Source organism: Eublepharis macularius, chromosome 8, assembly GCF_028583425.1.
Source record: "Eublepharis macularius isolate TG4126 chromosome 8, MPM_Emac_v1.0, whole genome shotgun sequence".
Lineage (NCBI taxonomy): Eukaryota > Metazoa > Chordata > Lepidosauria > Squamata > Eublepharidae > Eublepharis > Eublepharis macularius.
In genome coordinates this window covers 67415171-67434288 of record NC_072797.1, presented here as the reverse complement: position 1 = coordinate 67434288, position 19118 = coordinate 67415171, and the positions used below count along the sequence as shown (strand labels likewise).

The 19118-nt window shown below is 44.1% G+C and overlaps 1 protein-coding gene across 1 annotated transcript in view; it reads left to right on the top strand.

Annotated features, from left to right (window-relative positions):
- The window catches only part of TMEM232 (transmembrane protein 232), a 263702-nt gene that overhangs the window by 238688 nt on the left and 5896 nt on the right, over nucleotides 1-19118 (top strand). The window contains exon 13 of the mRNA XM_054986937.1: nucleotides 15590-15677. Within this exon, the coding sequence (XP_054842912.1) occupies nucleotides 15590-15677 (88 nt within the window). The remainder of the gene's footprint in view (nucleotides 1-15589; nucleotides 15678-19118) is intronic.

The window sequence follows — 19118 nt, the reverse complement described above, 5'->3', positions numbered from 1 at the left end:
GGAAGGGGCCCCTGCTGGGTTCGACTACTCGGAACTGAGGCCATCCACCTCGAGGCAAGGTTGGCTGCCTCCACCCTTCCAAGGAGAAGAGTCGGTGCCTGATTCTGATGAAGAAGGGGCTGAGGACGTCTGTAACTACGGGTCAGAGTCGTGGTCGGAACCGTCCCCAGACGACAACGTGGCGCCAAGTACCAGCTCCCCCTACGAGGATCTGCGGATCTACGCGGATCAGATGGCTCGCATGGCTAAGGTATTGGAGATGGATATTTCCTCGGCCACGCCACAGACCAAAGACAAGCTCCTGCGTCGGATCTACGGGGACAACCCGGCTACGGTGGGCTTCCCCATGCTGGAAGGTATTGAGGAGATAGTGGAGAAGGTGTGGAAGGTGCCCTGTGACCAGCCTGCTACGTCTAAAAGGATTGAGCAAATGTATAAGATCAAACAGGGCACCTGGCAGTCGTTGGTGAAACACCCTCCACCCTCCCCATTGGTTGCTGAGGAGATCCAGCCTCAGTGGTCGGGCCCCTCTTCCGTACCCCCAGACAAAGAAGGCCGGAAGATCGATGCCATGGGCAGGCGCCAGTATTCAATCTCCTCCTTGGGCCTTCAGATAGCCAACTACCAGACTATCATGGCTGGCTATCAATTATACCTCTGGGAAAAGCTGGCTGCCTACGTCAGGGATTTGCCTGGTGACAAGAAGGCGGTGGTGTCCCTGCTGCAGACAGAAGCCATCCATTTGTCCAAGCAGCAGATGAATGCTGGGAGCCATGCTGCAGACACTGCTGCACGGGGAATGGCTTCGGCGGTGGTCCTCAGGCATCACTCTTGGCTCCGGTCAATGGCTCTCCCGCAGGAAGTGAGGACAAGAGTCGAAGGCCTACCTTTTGAAGGGGAATCTCTGTTCTCCACGACCACGGATGAGGCGCTGAAGAAAAAGAAAGAGGACAGACAGACTGCCCGGTCCTTGGGACTGGCCCCGGTGGACAAGCCTGCTTCCAGGCCTCGGTATGCTGCAAGGTACACTCCGTACCACCATCAGGGCAGATACCAGCGGCCCTATTACCAGCAGTACCCTGCCTACGCTCAGCGCCACTACACTCCTGCACAACAGCCCAGGAGGCATAAGCCTTTCAAGCCCCGCATGCCTCAACCCCCGGCCCAGCAGAGAGATCAGCAGGGGCCTAGGATGCAGTACTGACGGGATGATCCAGCCGCATCCTTGAACTTTTCAGACAGGCTGAAGCCTTTCCTGTTTGACTGGGAGTCAATAACATCTGACTCATGGGTCTTAACAATCGTTGATAAAGGATACGGGCTGGAATTCTTAGAACTGCCTAGGTGTAGCTCACCTCTAACGGCTGTTAATAATACTATTCACAAAAGAAATTTCCCGTGTACAATCAATGTCTCCTTCCAATAATATTATAAACAATCTATTTATTAATTATTGGCAAATGAGAGAGAGAGCAATGAATTGGTAACTGACATGAGGAAGCATACTTGTAAAGTCTGACAACTGTGTTCTTTGAGAAAGAACCTTGGAAACGGACTTGATGGGAATCTGGACCGTCCGTTAGAAAAATCATGGTCACAGAATCTTCTATGTATACCAAAAGAATATAACCAAGGTCTACGTATGATCTGTGACCTTCACAGTGTCTGGGATACTTTTGGACCGTACCCATATTGAACTGAGATATAAGGCGAAATTGACTCCATATATGAAATTTTGTGTCAAACGATGCTTAAAACAATTGCACTTTAAGTAGTATGAACCATAGGATTTGGAGCACAGGACACTTTAATTGATTAATCTGGAGTATATATAACGCCTATGAAATTGTAGCTATTTTGCACTGTAATATGTGGTATGAGTCGTGATATTAATTTGCCAATAATTAATAAATAGATTGTTTATAATATTATTGGAAGGAGACATTGATTGTACACGGGAAATTTCTTTTGTGAACTGTATTCACCGTGTTGCTCTACAATTGTTTGTTAATAATACTATGGCAGAGCTGGATGTGGAAATAGTGTCGCTCTTGGCCAAGGGTGCTGTGGAAGAGGTGGCCTACGATGGGTCTGAGAGAGGTTTCTTCTCTCGGTTCTTAGTCCCCAAGAAGGATGGAGGTTTACGCCCCATTCTGGATTTGAGAGGCCTTAATGCCTTTCTAAAGGTGACTCAGTTCAAAATGGTCATGCTGTCAGCAGTAATCACCTTGCTGAGGAAAGGGGATTGGTTTGCTGTCCTTGATTTGAAGGACGCTTATTTTCATGTGGGAATATGTGAGGAGCACAGGAAATACCTGAGCTTCGTTTACCAGCAAAGGGTGTTTTGTTATAAGGTGCTCCCCTTTGGCCTGTCCACGGCGCCACGGGTATTTACTAAGTGTGTGGCTCCTGTGGTCTCCTTCCTTCAGGAGGAGGGCTGTGCCGTCTTTCCCTACCTTGATGACTGGCTCATCGTGGCTGGTTCAGAGGCTAAGCTGCTGCAAGATGTGGAATTAGTACTGAGCACTTGCAAACGCTTGGGGCTTCTGGTAAATTTTGAGAAATCTAAACTGGTGCCCAGCCGTAAGGTCTCCTATATTGGGGCAATTTTAGACTCTGTAGAGGGTAAGGCACTACTCCCCCTTGAGAGGGCTAAGTCGTTGAAGGGTTTGGTATCCTTGTTTAAAATGAACAGGTTCCAATCTATTCGCACCATCCAGTGTTTATTGGGGCATATGGCAGAGCCACCTCTGTGGTCCCCTTTGCTAGACTCCAGATGCGCCCGCTTCAGAATTGGTTCGTGAGGAAGTATGATGCCTTTCGTCATCCTCCATCTCTCAAGTTGTCCATACCTAGGGCTATTCTATCCTCCCTTGACTGGTGGATGTCAGATGACAACTTGTTTAAGGGAACACTGTTTGGTTACCAGCATCCTGAGGTCACAGTGACCACTGATGCATCCCTATTAGGATGGGGTGCTTACTGTGTTGCTGCATGTGTACAAGATGTTTGGACAGAAAGGGAAAAGAACCTGCACATTAATGTACTTGAGTTAAGGGCTATTCGTTTTGCACTTGTGTCCTTCACAGCACTTCTACAAAACCGTCAGGTGTTGGTGCAGACGGACAACATGACTGCCATGTATTACCTAAACCAGCAAGGGGGCACAGCATCTATGATTCTCTGCAGAGAGGCCAAGCTCGTTTGGCTCTGGGCGATCCAGAATGGTGTGATGCTTCGGGCTATACACGTAGCGGGATCAGACAACATTCGGGCAGATGCCCTGAGCAGGGTGCACATGTTGGACCACGAGTGGGAACTGAGCGCAGAGTACATTGGGCCGATCTTCCAAATGTGGGGGCATCCGGACATAGATTTGTTCGCAACTTCAGCGAACACCAAGACCCAGATATTTTGCTCAAGGGCAGGGAGCGACCCCCTCTCTATTGGGGATGCCTTCCAGTTTACGTGGACCCACAGGTTGCACTATATGTTTCCACCATTCCTACTAATACCGAGGGTGCTGGACAAATTAGAACACGACAATGCAGATTGCATTCTAGTGGCACCCTTCTGGCTGAGGCAAGTATGGTTCCCCAAACTACTGCAGATGTCCAATCGGGTGTATGTGAGTCTGCCTCCCCAACAGGATCTCCTGCGGAACGGGAACCTGCTCCACCATGAACCCAAAAAGCTGCTCCTGACTGTCTGGCGTATCCAACCCCGCCTGTAGTGTTTTCAGAGCAGGTGGAGAAGGTCTTGCTGAACGCAAGGAAGCCGTCCACTAGACAGGCCTATGAGGCTAAGTGGCGTAGGTTTGAGGCTTGGGCACTTGCTAAGGAAGTGGTGCCTGCCAGTAGCCCCCCTGGGGCTAATATTTGACTACCTATGTTTGCTGAGGGACCAAGGGTTAAGAGTTACCTCACTTAAGGTCCATCTTGCGGCAATTTCCACTTTTCATGATCGGGTCCTGAGGACACTGAGAGATCTCTGTCTTTTGGTGCTACACCTCTGAAGATGCCAGCCACAGCTGCTGGCGAAACGTCAGGAACTACAATGCCAAGAACACGGCAATACAGCCCGGAAAACCCACAACAGCCATAGTAATTTATTTATTTATTTCTTAGTCCTGGTACTAGGACTGGTGTTATATAATAAAATTGAGTTGGATTTCACCCCACCTTCCTTATTTTGTGAAGCTTGGTACTCTCCCATGTGTGGAGGCACAGAAGAACGAAGATGAAAACAGGGTTAACATACCTGTAACTTATGTTCATCGAGTTCTTCTGTGCTGACACACACCCCTCCCTCCTACCCCGCTGTGAATTCCAATGCACGATAATGTGATGGCTATAACAAAATTGATGTTTTTAAAGGATTATGGCTATGTGTATTGGATAGCAGCGGCAAGGGAGAACTGAGGGAAGGGGCCGTTGGTCGCTGGAAGGACATGTGACCGTTTGGGCGGGAAAACGGTCACTGAGGCGCGCGACAAACGGCTCCTTCGGAGCTATAGGAGCGATAAAGAATTCTCCGGCGGCTGGCCTGCGCCTGCGCAGTCCCCATGTGTGTCAGCACAGAAGAACTCGATGAACATAAGTTACAGGTATGTTAACCCTGTTTTTCAGCACATTCACAGTCCAGTGTCTAGGAGACCTGCATGTAGAACTGATAGGTCACAGGCCATGTCCTGGAAAAGAGTTCTGAATCTACTACGGAATCAACAGTATAATATTGAAATGTTGCACACACATTTCTGTTGGTGTTTGCATGGGGTAACCAAGCATTTTGCAAGGGAGGGAAGAGAGCCACATGGACAAGGAAGAACACATACTACAGCCCTAACGGCACAAGTGTGAGCAATTTCACTAATAACATAATGGAGACATGTGAGAGAATAGGAAACCTGGTTTGATTCCCACTCTCAAAGATAGAAATGTGACATCCACCAGAAGAAACCAACCTAGTATTTGTTGAGGGCCTCCACCACAATATGTCTTCTGCTTGTTGGTTTTGTCTGGTGGAGGCTACAGTTCTGTTGATGTAATGTGAGTCCCTCCCCCCATTTCCCCTCTGCTACCCAAATAAGTGTTGTCAGCAAAGCCGGCAGAGTGCTGAAGGGAAACTTGGCCTCTCTATAACCACATTATAGTACAGTACTCTGTACTGAAGGTAGGGTTGTCAGGTCCCCTCACCCTCCCAGTAGGAGGGGGGACCCAGCACTTATCTTCCTGGTGCTGTCAGAATGAGCGTGTATGACTGCATTGGAGCGATAATATCACTTCTGGGAAGTGACATCATTGTGCAAGGCCGGAGAGCACACACGCACTTTGCAGTGGGCTGATTTGGGCCTGATTCGGCTCATTTGAGGCCCAAATCAGCCCTCTACAAAGCGCAGGCATGCTCTTGGGGTAGCATTCTTCACATTTCCCCCCACCGGCCAGGTAAGTGGTGTGGGGGGGGGCAAAATGTGGGTGTGAGGGATCCCCTGTTAGCAAAGGGAAGGTCTCCTTGTGAGTTGGGGGAATTAGCAGCAAGATAGCAGTGAGAGGGGGTAACTGAGGGATCTCCACCAATGTATATGAGGATTGTCCCAGCTAGAGAACTTCTTTCAATAAACAGACAGATGTTTCAACAAAAAAAGGAATTTTTATTGAGAACAACAAAGATCAACAGCACACCAGACACACACACAACATGTGTTCAGGGCTAACTAGGAAAGAGAGTAAAGGCTAATGTAAGATCAATAGGGCAGGTTGCATTGATTAATTCAGGAACTCCGGGAAGACCCTATTGTATCAGGATCTTTAAGCTCACCTCTGGGCCGTGGGAGGGGATGAGCTGGCCTCACCTGTTGTTCCCCATGTTTGCACCTCCATTTCCTGGCCGGGATCTGGCTTCCAAGTGTCTGCCTGCTTGGACAGCAGCTTCTAGTAGCTTCAGTCCTTGAAGTACAGTTAGAGAAGTAACTTATGGCATATCCATAATCATAAGCCTTCTAATATCATGGGGGCAGGTTTGACTGCTAACATCCCGCTCCCATCAAGGGAATGGGATCCCTAACTGAAGGATTTCCACATGATTTTGTACTTCAGTGGAAGTAATAGAAACTTAGCCTGCAAGAAGCCTTATGTTTGACCCATTGTTAACAATCTTTCAGGAGAAATCGGTTGGAAGAAATATACAGAGAGTGCAGTGTGATTGCCAGAGTGACCAGCACATGTGTTAACAACTCCATTCAATAACATGTTAGGGGGCTGAAGTTGTGTTATGCTTCATGTGGCTGATGTCCTCTCTTCTCATGTGGTGGAGCAGATGGAATTGCCTTAAGGCTCTCCATTGATTTTAGTGGCTGATTGTTTAGTTACGATTATTACAGCTATTTTGTTCTCATAACTTTACACTGGAATAGAAGGTGGGACCTAGCATTAAGAAGGGAGGAGTAATGTTCTGGCTAAACTGGGGTTGCTGGTCCCCTGGTGTGGGAGGAAGATCCCCTGCTCCAGCTTCTTCCCCCTGCCACCACTTACTGGGCTGGTGGGGGGAAAGGTATGGAAATGGGCCTTCCAGGCATGCTCCCAGTGTGATGTGATGACATCACTCCCGGGAGTGACATCATTGCCCAGGCCCTGGGAGTGCTCCCAGGGTTCTTGCTGGTCTGATTCAGCCTGTTTGAGGGTCCAAATCAGCCCAGTGTAAAGCCTGGGAGCACTCCCGGGGCATGCACAATGATGTCATTCCTGGAAGTGATGTCATTGTGCTGCACTAGATGTGTATGCACCCTTCCCTTCCTCCAGGAGGGTAAGAGGACCTGGTGACCTAGGACTAAACCAATGATTAAGTATGACCAACATGCTCCCAGTTCTGCTCACTGTTTCCCTTTTGTGGCTACGACAGCATAGTAGTATCTGGAAGTGGCATCCCCAACCCCACACTTACTTACTCCAGAGGAACCTCCTGCAGGGGACAACCTCATCCAGGCACCACAAAAACAACTCAATCAGGGACTGTGGGGAAAGAAGTAAGGGGAAGCACCACACCCAGAGATGCCCCAGCAATCCCAGAGCTTTGCAGGCCCTATTCCTGACTTGAGAGAGAGGCAGAGCTCAGGTGATAGGCCACAGCTGGGAACAGGCCAGAGGAGGAGGACAGCAGCACCTGGAGATTCTTGGGGCCTGAGCAGGCAGGCACAGCAGTCTCTTAAAACCTCTAAGGAGGGTGAGGCAGGAGAAAGGAAAACCTAGACAGAGAGGCCATTGTCCCAGGTTCCCTTCACTCACCTTGGGCCCACCTCTGAAGAGAGAGTGTTGGGGGAGTCTAGGGTCAACCCACCCTCAGACAATCCTTTATTCAGAAGGCCCAGGGAGAGGTTAAAGAGGAAGGGTTAGACTGCTTTCAAGATGTTAGTGGAGAGCAGAAGAACTTGAGCGGGAAGAACGAGGGTGTAACAGAACCCTCTTCCTCTCTGTATCCTGAGTTTCATGTATGCTGGGGCTTGAAAAAGGGGATGCTGGAGGGTGCTATGTCCCCAGGTTCTACTGCTGTAGCAGAGGAGTCTGACAAGTAATTATGCCAATTTAAAGTTATGATGACATAATTACATTGCAATGCAGCTTTAACTTGTGTGGTGGAAAGGTCTATCAGGTCACAGCTGACCTATAGCAACCCTGTATGGTTTTCAAGGCAAGAGACATTCAGAAGTGGTTTTCTATTGTCTGCCTTTACATAGTGACCCTGTACTTTCTCACTGGTCTCTCATCCAAGTATGAATCAGGAGGACTGACCCAGCTTAGCTTCTGATGAGATCTGGCTGCCTGGGCCATCCAGGTCACAGCAGCTTTAACTTTACCACACCATAATAATTTGAGAATATAGTAGCATGGAAGATTTGGTGGCAATCCTATCCTTGTTCAGGCAAAGCAACTCAAGGATACCGAGTACTGTAAGATGTGAACACCCTTGTTAGGGTTCACAGAGCAAAAGGCTAAATATCCATGCTTTTGTGTCAGAAAGATTAAATGGTTTTGCAGAAAGCAAAAGTACCATTTTGATAAGGACATTCTTCTCTAAAATGAGTGCAAGACCCTGAGAATGGATTCTCTCCAAGCATCAGTAAATCACAATCCCACTGGTCAGCTGAAATGTCTGAAAGAACAAAATGTATTCCTAAAGTAACAATGGGAGCTTCTTGCTCTAGAAAGTACAACTCAAGAAACTACAAATTCTTGCTAGCTTCTTGTTGTACTTCATTTTATACCCTACCTTTCTCCCCAATGGCAGTTTACATAATTTTTGTCTCCTTTATTTTATCTTCGCAACAATTCTGGGAGATAGGTTATGCTGAGACAATGAGAACACCCAGTGAGCTTCCATGGATAACTAAGGATCCAAACTCAGTTGTTGCAGGTCTCAGTCCTACACTCTTGAACACTATGCTACACTGGAGTAGCTACTGTTAACAGTTTCTAAGTATTCTAAGGATACCAAGATCTTTTGGTATCTGCTAGCTAAAACTAACTAGCCTTAATCAAAGAATGTCTTGCTGATATACAGCTGTATATATTTTTAAAAAGCATTGTCCACTATTGAAAAGCCTTTATTATATTACCAAGAAATTATGAAAGTATAAGAAACAACTGAGATGGATCTCTGGATTTTTCTGGATGGAAGGAAACCGATATTAGTTAGGTGTCTAAATTAAGTCCCACTTAGATGAATTCAATAGGTTAAATGTTTAGCTGTTCACTTTAGTTCTGCTTATTTCAATGAGATTAGACGTGCTTCAAAACTATACTCCACAGTAAGAATTCTCATACTATATAGCCTTTCTTCTGTTGTACCACTTCAGACTGCAGGTAGGCAATTGTTTCATGTCCTACATACAGCTATTTATGAAGATTAGATGCTCATGGCAGGCTGATTGGCATTATAATGACAAGCTCCATCCCCTAGTGTATACACATTTACTGGAACATGTGCAAAGGTTTTGCTTTTTCAGGCTTCCCAATTACATGAAGAGGTGCCCAGAAATACGCATATGTCTGTACATAAGTTTATGAACCTTCAAGTGAGCATGTGTATGCTGCAGACGTATCTTGAGGCATGAGGCTGCTCCTCCCTATGTGTATTTACATGCCACCTGAAGCAGGTCTACTCAGAATGCTGGGATGAAAATGTTAGTAATTACCACAATGTTGTGTGAAAATGGCAGTAGAGAATGAGAAGGTATATTCACATCAGAAGCTGCCTTCCTTTGATATTTAGGGTGGGGTATGCACTTTGGGATTTAGACTTTCAGAATATCAAAAATCCATTTGAATTTAAGATATGTCACTTACTGAAATTAAAATAAGAATGTTAATAGATAGTCAGAACTGGAATTTTGCTGAAGTTACAAGTAAATGTCTAAAACTTGTATTTTCCACTTACATCACTGTAGTGTTTTCTCACCATCCTACCAAAAACCAAACATAATCGTACTCTTAACATTCTGAAAGAGATGATCAAAACTACGGGGCTAGAAAAAAGTGCCATAGAAAGTTAGATCACATTTCTATGATAACGAGAGTGCAACCTACATTTTTAATGTCTTTCATTGACAACTGAGCAGAGCAACCATTACTAAAATAGGCAGAAACCTCTACAGTATACTTCTGTTAACAGGGAAGCCTTTGACTAATCAGAGTCCCATAATAGCTAAGATGCAGCTGGGGAACAATTGAACCTGCAATTAAGGCTGATGCAGATGTGACGGTGCTGATGTCAGGTATTGTGACCTAAATAACATTTCAGAAAAGGTTGGCAATGTTTCAGTTGTTTATTGTTTATTGTACTACTTTACATGAGGTTTATTGACAAAATGTCATGGTTTGCAGCTATCTACTTCTGTCCACTTAAAGTAAACTGTAATTTTTTTTAAAAAAGCTCCATGTTAGTTCTGAAGCATGCATCACTTTACGTTAGGCGATGTCAGGTCTCATCACCCCCGCATTGTTTAATGTACATTAGCCCCATACTGAGAGTGCATAGTACTGTCGTGCAGATTGAAGGAGTTATTATCTGACACTTTTCGACTTAAATGAAATGACTTCAATTAGCAACCTAGCAGGAAGTCAATAGGAACTCTTTCCTCAAAATTAAAAAATTACAATTCAGCACATCCCTTGGCATATAAAGAAGAATCTCATAGGGTGGGATCCAACTGCAACAAGCAATCAAGACTGACTCAGGGAAGCATTAATTTACTGGCACAAGTTCAAATGAGACTATCACACATCTAAAACCACAAATCAGAAGAAAATTTAGAAGGAGAGAAAAATCTGATTGATGCAGCACCTAAGACCATTTGAAAAAATGTCTAAATGTCTAAAAGGTTGGTGGGGGGAGAAAAACGAAATATATTAGAAAAAATAAAGCTCTAAGGAAACAAGTGTAACCAGAAACAGGAAGGAAATTGTAATAGTCACAAACATTAAGGGTAACCAAGGGTCTTTTGCCTTACATTCTATATTGGCATAGAATCAAACCATTGGAGAATGCAAGGCTATAAGTGCTTTCAATAGTCTGAAACTGATTCAAAGGGATGGAGGAGAGGCCCATTTAGCCATTCAGCAAGGCTACTGTAGGGATGATGATGATGATGAAGAAGAAGAAGAAGAAAATCCAAAATGTTGACTTTGCCTGGGAAAAGATGAAACTCTGTCCCACCTTATCTTTGAATGCAGCAAAATTGCGCAGAAGGACTAGAAAACTTGACATGACAAGGTCGCAAAGCTGATTCATTGGTCATTGTGTAAAAAGTATAATTTGCCAGTATCAAAGAATTCATAGGAACATCAGGTGGAAAAAGTGCTTAAAAAAAGAACAAGTCAAGATCTTGTGGGATTTCAGAATTCAAACTGATCAGCACCTTGAACATAATACACCAGACATATCAGTCATGGAAAATTGAAAAGTCTGGATAATCAACATGGCAATTCCTGGGGATGCCAGAGTCAAAGAAAAAGAAAAAATGATTAAATATAGAGATCTGGCAATAGAAACCACCAGACTATGGAAGAAGAATGCAACAGTAGTCCCCATTGTCATCGGGGCACTTGGAACCATCTCGAAAAACTTTGCAATTCATATGGAAAAACTGCAGCTTTCTGATTTAACACCTACCGAACTGCAAAAGATGGCACTACTTGGAACAGCGTACATATTATGCCAATATCTGGTTGATACTTAGGTCTCCGGTGGAAACTTGTATCAGCTTAGCAAGGCCAATCAATAGTAACATGTGCCCTCTGCTTATTGTTGATTGTGTTTCAAATAATTTGAATAATAATAACTGTGCTTATACACCCTCTTCTAGACAGATTAATGCCCCACTCAGAGCAGTGAACAAAGTCAGTGTTATTATTATAAGCCTCACAATACAGCTGGGGAGCTGGGCCTGAGAGGAATGGCTTACCCAAGGTCACCTAACTGAGCTCATGGCAGTAGTGGGGTTCAAACCAGCTGAATGCTGATTTGCAACCCAAGAAGCACTATGCTATAGCAGCTATCATAGAACCTGAATGAGTAAAAAACTTTGTGGGATGAGAGTTGTAGAAAGGAGTTGCTGGATCCAACCCATGTTTTTTATGGGGTAAGTACATAAACAGATCTCAAATATAATTAAAACATTTTAAAGGATAAAGTCATAAAATAATGGGTCATGTGTTTATACATTTGAGAAAATTTGCAGTGTTTATAGTGTAAATTGCATTTATTATTCTTTTATTCTACATTTTATATAGGGTTACCAACTCTGGGTTGGGAAATTCCTGGAGATTTAGGGATGGGAGAGACCTCAGTGGGATATAATGCCATAGTGTCCACCTTCCAAGGTAGCTGTGTCCTCCAGGGGAACTGATCTCTGTAGTCTGGAGATCGGTTGTGATTCTGGGAGATTTTTAGGTCCCACCTGGAGGTTGGCAACAAAGCAGTCTTGGGGGGGGGCTGGATGATTGTAAATGTTAAAGATCATGCATCTTCTCTCCTCTCCAGTGGATCTAGCCTGCAGAGAATTGCTTTTTAACAAAGTACACCAGCTTGTTGGAAAGTCTGTAATGACAAATAAGGGACAGCATCTTCTCCTCATGGACTCTGGAAGACAGGCACAGAAAGCATCGTTGCTGTCCACATGTGTGGTGGAACAGGGCTATGACATGCCCGTCTTTCTGATATTTTTCATTAATTTGTCCTGCACTTAAAATTCTAGTGTATTAATACAATATAATAGAGAATGTTTCCTACCTGTTCTGTTCGTTGTCAATAACAGTGTACTATTTTGTAGTCCTAACCAAATGTGAAAGGATTAATTGATTAAAGTTATATCTTAAATAAGGAATCTTCAAAAAGATGATTCGATTGGAAAGACTATGTCTATTTTCTGCTTCACTGGAAATATTGCTGTTCTCCCTGTGGGTCACAATACACTGAATCAGTCTCTGCTTACCAGGCTCATCTTAAATCAATTCAAATCTATTTTGTGTGCACGCTTAGCAAACTACCGATTGCGCTTCAGGTGCTACAAAATCAATACCAAGGGAAAACTAAGCAATTCAAATGGTTTCTTCAATTTGTGTTATACTTTGCAAAATGTAGAGGGAGCTGACAATGGACTAAGAGGTTGAAAGGAATTTAACCAACCAAAGAGTCAAAAACAGTGTCAAGTTGGCAAGATTAGGAGGTATCTATGACACAATCAATAGTATCTTTGACTTTTAAAACCATTCTTGTCTCAGTACATTAAGTTCTACTTGGAAGTTGAAACTATTAAGATAAAAGTAGAGAAAGTTAGAAAGTAATCTGTCTTGGTGGAAGTTGGCAAATCTTTTGAACTGCAGCATTTCTAGTGAAGCAGAAGAGTGACATTGTCTTTCTGAACGAATCCTCTTTTTGGAGATACATACAGAGGATTATAACTTGAAACAATCTGTTCACCTTTGGTTAGATCTGTAAAATACGACCCCTCTATTGGTGACCAACAGAAAGGATAGGATAACTTCTCTATTATATTGCATTAATAAATTGGAGTTATGGGTAGAGATGGGCACGATCCAAAAAATTTTAACGATCCAGCGGATTGTGGATCGGTGGCGCCGCCTATCCCGAATTAATGACCCGCGCCAATCATCTCCCGTTCCCTAGCCATGGATCGTGGAGGCCAAAGGGGGGCACACTGGTATTATGTGGGAAGGTGTGTGATGACGGCGGCCGCCAGGCCTGGCGGGCACGGGGAGGCGACGACAAGCCACCTCCCCTCAGGTCCCATTCAGCAACACAGGAGGTCTGTGTCTGGCCATCAGAGCTCCCTATCAGGGTTTGCAGGGATGAGATTGGAGTGCCCATGGCTACAGAACACCCCCTTTCCCCTCCCTCCCTTGGGTGTCTTCTCCCAACTTGTGACTGCTTTGCTGCTCCATGGTTGGAAGGAAGCCCTGCTGATCAAGGAAAGCTGGGCTTCCATTCGGGTTTCCAGGGCGACAGAAGGAGGGCAAACAGAGCTCAGGCATTCCCCTGGCTCCGTTGCCAGGGGAATAGATTGCTGGCGCCTGAGTGTCTGGATCCTTGATCCAAGCCCGAACACCCCAATCCAGGCCTCTCCCGGTCGTTGGCCATGGCCAATCATGATCCGCCGGATCGCGATCGCGCGATCGCCATTATCGTGGGTTTTTTTCAATCATAATGTGGATCGTGCCCATCTCTAGTTATGGCCTTTTGGCTTGCCAAGTTCCTGCCAAGGGTGGGCAAACTCCCTGCAATTATAGACTTTACCTGTCAATCACTGGCAATTGGCAGGAGAGAAAGCAAGCCAGCTGGAGATTGTCTGCTGTTGGTGGGAATCTGTCAAGGAGGACAGGGATATGGATATGAATGGGCTCCTGTCCTCTGTTGATGACAGAACTTCTGGTGGGAGTGACTGCATCACACTGGGGATGATTCTTTAGGAATTTGCCCTGGTGAAATGCTGATGCTTCTCGGTAGCACCAGAAGTGATGTCATTGTGGGGTGCTGCTGGTGCTAATGCATAGACAACAACAGAAAGTATTCACCCTCCTAACCCCTGCCACCCCTTTCCCAGTTGTTAGGGGGGACCTGGCAACCCTACATGGCCCTGCCTGTCACACACATGGAAAGCAATGATCTTTTCACCAGGCTTTTCTGTCTTCCATTTCAAACTGTGGCTATACAGTTGTAACAACAGCACTCTCATTATAAAAGAAGGATCAATCTTGCTGGCACAACTGGGGCCTCTGTAGAAGGAAATTAAGTGGGGCCAAAGTTCAATAACTACAATAAACCATAAAGTAGTTCTTCTTGACAAAGGCCATGAGCAAGCTACCCTGCTTCTCCCTAGGAATGCATGTACCAGCTATACAGGTGGACTGTGTAGAAGGTCTTAGGTTCCTTTATGGGCAGAAAGCATGGGCATCTACTCTAAATAATGGCTGGGACATTGCAGTATTCCTGGCATTGATATGCACCTGACTGAACATCAGAAATGGAGTTAGACTATTCAACTTTGGAGATCTTCTCCTGTTTATAGCTGCACATGTTGGAAGGAATGAATCATGTCCACTATGCCTAAGGATTGTGGATGTCCTGGATTCTGATACCTGAGAACTCATTCATTAATCATCACTTGACCATTCCTTTTTGAGGATGTGCTTATTCTGCTATAATGCTATTAAAAGGATGTTCAGCCAATATTTTTCCTACTTTTGAAGAGATAAAACGTAGAAACTTTTTTCTTTGCTCTTTGAAGATTAACACCCCTCAGCATGTCTGAGAGGGAGCAAAACCCACCCCGAAATATATCTGCAGTGCATGCATGTGGTATATTTTAGTCACAAAACTGTAGTGACTAGTGATCTTATGATTATAATTATAACCTGAACTCAGAGTAATTACAGAGCTAGGCATAACTGCAGAAATAAATACGCAATAATAGACTAGAACAGATTAGGGGTGGGGGAACTCTGCAGGCATCAAACCGAAACAACACAGAGCAGCATTATGCTGTGGAAGCCATGGTTTTAAAGGAATTAGAAAAATTCTTAGAGGATAGGTCTAGCTATGGCTGTTAGTCATAATGGTTAACTTCTGTGTTCTGATGCAATGTCACTTTTTATCACTGTACCTGTGCATGCCGGTTGTTGGAAGGCAGCAACAGGGGACAAGGTTTGGTGTTTCTTGTTTTGGCTTTTCTTGTTTTCTGGAGGCATCTAGTTAGCCAGTGTTGGAAATAAGATGCAGGACTAGACAGACCTTAGTTCTAATCCATCAAGTTTCTTATATATGCTCTCATATAGTAATACAGAGTTAAACTTTTCTCCATCCTCTGTCAGTGTTCCACAAAAACAGCCTTATGCAGTGTTGGATTAAAAATGTAGAAACGTGACATCTGGCAATCTTAATGAGTTGTGGGGATTTTCAAGGAAAGGGTAGGCATGGTGCCATCAGTCAGAACCAGCTAATACTCGAACAAGGGTGGACATTGTCATATAGGCACAACAATGCAGTCAAATAACAGATTTCTCACTCTTTTTTTCTTAAGGGAAAATTTTTTGCAGCCAAAGGTACCAAAACATCCAGATTTCTTTACTCGCACTGATAAGCAGCTAAAGAAAATAATTGATGATCAGGTAAGAGTAGGTTGTAATATGTGCATCTGATTAAATTTAATGCTGGGTATTTCAAAACTCCCAATTTGTGGACATGATTATCAGCTAATAGACTTCCGCAGCCTCTTAATTAATTTTCCGAGTTTTGCCTTCTGTTTTTTTAAATAATATTCTAACTAAAGCATGATTCTGTCTAATAAAGACCTGCTATGTAAGTGAAGCACTGGTATCTTTTATGTATATTTCTATGAACTGGACAGTTACTGTTGGACTTAGTTTTCTGATGTCTGTACTTTGTCCTTGATAGATCAGAAAGGCATTTCTTTTAATTGTTTCATTGAAAAAAACTTAAAAGCAAATGGGGAGGAACTCAAGCCTATGGATCTCCCTATCACCCCTATTGATATCTGGCTTCATTCCGTCCCATATCGATGTTCTCTGTTTTCTTGGCGTGGTAGCCGTTGTTCAAGAGGATTTTCCAGAGCAGTACTGAAATAAAGCAGAGTGCCGTCCAACCTGTCATTCATAACTGGAATATCTTCCTTGGGGTTATTTTGATACAAGCTCCTATCAAGCTGGAGCTGATCAAAAAGAGAGGAAAAAGAATACATGTGTGTGCATGCATGCATGATTGAATGGAAGTTCATGGTAGTATGGTGCATAGGCCAGAGAGCATATTTAGATGTTTGGAAATGAATGCATGCTTGTCTTAGAGTCTGTCTTCAGGCTAAATTTAAATGTGGTCCCAACACAAAAAGGCCACTATTTCTTGTTAGAAAATAGCCACCAACAGTTCAGCAAATTAAGGTATCACTTCCAGCTAAACATACACTAGTAAGTTTTCAGTGAAATCCTAAGCAGAGTTTCTCCAGTCTAAGCCCATTGAAGTCAATGGACTTAGACTGGAGTAACTGCTTAGGATTTCACTGTTTATGTATATTTGTGAGTCTAAATAACCAGCTTTGGCTTGTTACCTATTTACATCTTGCCTGCAAGAAAAGCTTTAAACTTCTTACAGCTCTATTCCTGTACTAAAGTTGTGTACACACACTGAAATCAATTCATACCTATTAATGCTAATAAGCTAGCTGCATGTCTATACATTAAACGATTTGTGCACCACAGCCTTCTGCATTTGGAGATAAATCATTTTTTTTGTAAATTTGGATGGTGAATATTCTTTCCAGTTATTATTTTGCAGTCTGTGTCATTTGAATGGGTCTATTACTGTAGGTTTGACCTAAATTGATACACCTATTAAGAGTCTATGAGAAAAAAATGATAGTATTCCTCAAGGGGCACTAATTATGAGGAGATGGAGATGGTCCATTGATAGCTCATGACAGCTGAGATGTGACCCCTCTTAGCTGAGGAAAGGGGGGCAGTGTGTGCATGTGAAGAAACAACAGGTTCCTGTTTTCAACAGAAATAGAGAGACAACAGAGACGGCTGTGAGTTGGCTGAAGCAGGTGGAGGAGCTCCCCCTCTCTCTCTCTGGAGGTCTGATGTGGGCTAGCGGATCTGCTGCCTTATGGGAGTGCCTCTTTGCCTCCAGCTGTGTTTTGCTTGCATATTGCTTGCAAATGAAGTAAATGCTACAAACATGTTTAAGTCTTTAGTGGTCTCTCTCTTTCAAAGGGAACCAAGCCCAGGTTTTATTTATTTAGATCAATTTTAGGTACCTCTCCTTGGAGCTTCTTACTGCACAGGGAAGTAGGGAGTAAGGAACAGTATATTTGGCACCATTGTTTAACACAGAATTTTTGCAGAGAGCTCAGGCTTGTACAATATCTGGAAGCTAGCTTGAGTAGCACTCACCATAGAAAATAGCTCTAATATAGGGGTCAGAAAGTAATGCTTCATAGCTGACAGACTGTAGTAGTGAGTATTTTACAAGATCTGACAAATGACATACAAGTGCCAACATCTGACTGTCAGTATTTAACAGCATCTGATGGCTGACATGCAGTTGCAATCAATATTTGACAGTAACAGATCAGACGCATTGCAAAAGACTGTAATGGATTTTCTACTAACTGCATTAATTCATGTAATACATCAAAACATGTAATACATCATGCTTCAGTTCCAAAATGTGAATGTCACATTTCAAGGTTAGATTTCAGCATTAAAATCTAAAATTTTATTAGATTTTGAAATCTTGAAACTTTAATTTATGTCTTAAATTTCAGAACACCCAGATGCAGATAATAGGTTGCTGGCTGGGCAGCTAACAGCAAACTCTGACATGGAGCAGTTGCCAGGGCCCAGGGCTTCTGGCATGTCCCACTGCTTCTGTCCCAGTCACTTGCTAGCATCTGGCACTTGTGCTCCCAGCTGAATGTACCAGCAAGTGCCACCAGGGAAAGGGTTGTGAGTGGTGCAGCCAACTGTGAGCATGGGCACACTCACAAGCGAGTAGGGGAAGGACACATAAGCAGTTGGGAAGCAGGCATGAGGATGAAAGGGAAGGAAGGTATAGGCTGGGTGTTAGTGATAGGCAGAGGAAAGAGGGGGCCCTGGGAACTCTCTGCTTGGTGCCCCCCCCAAACCTGGAACTGGCCCTGGCAGCTGTGCATTGCCTGTGTGTGTGTGTGTGTGTGTGTGTGTGTGTGTGTGTGTGTGAGAGAGAGAGAGAGAGAGAGAGAGAGATCCTCTCAGATCTCGGTGCTCTATTTGGAACACACAACAATCCATAATTTAAGATGGAAACAAGTAATAGTATTTCCCCCCAAGAGAAAACTCATTCCATATTTGCATTTGTTTACAGCTTTTACAAATTTCTACAGTCTTTCAAAACCCTACAAATCTGTTTGACTACAGATGAATGTGGGACAAAAGACATGAGTGTGTACATGATGGAAATGACATCTCTTTCTTACCGCCATGACCTTTCTTAAAACTATAGTCTGTCCCTAACCAGAGACTCAGGCCATGTCTACACATGTCACAGAATGACATATTAGAATTGTGGCATAGTAAAATGAACTTCAGACTGTATATGGGGGGATCACTCATTTTAAATGCTTGCTTGTGTACAAAATTCCCTGTAAGTAGAAAACTGTCACCAGGAAGTAGACTGGGCTGGACCCTTTCTCGCTTGTACTAGTTTTTTACTTACAAGGAATATTGTATGTACTGGATCGTTGATAAATGGCTGCCCTCTTCTGTAGGCTGGAGCAATACAATCCACTCTAACATTCAAAGCTGGCTCAAGATATTTTATTGTCCAAAGTCAGGCAACCCAATTGCCCCTCCCATGCCACCACTAGCCTGATTCATCCTGTGGTGCATCAGTGTTCTCCTCATTGTACCACTCCAACTAATTGCTTTGGTGGCTTGTCTGGAGAACTGGTCCTGCTGCTATTACAGACATCACCACCTGCCATTACATCACCACCTCATTGTCCTGTATATGGAGACCACTGCCCCCCCTCTTTTTTTCCAGGCTGTGACTCTTTA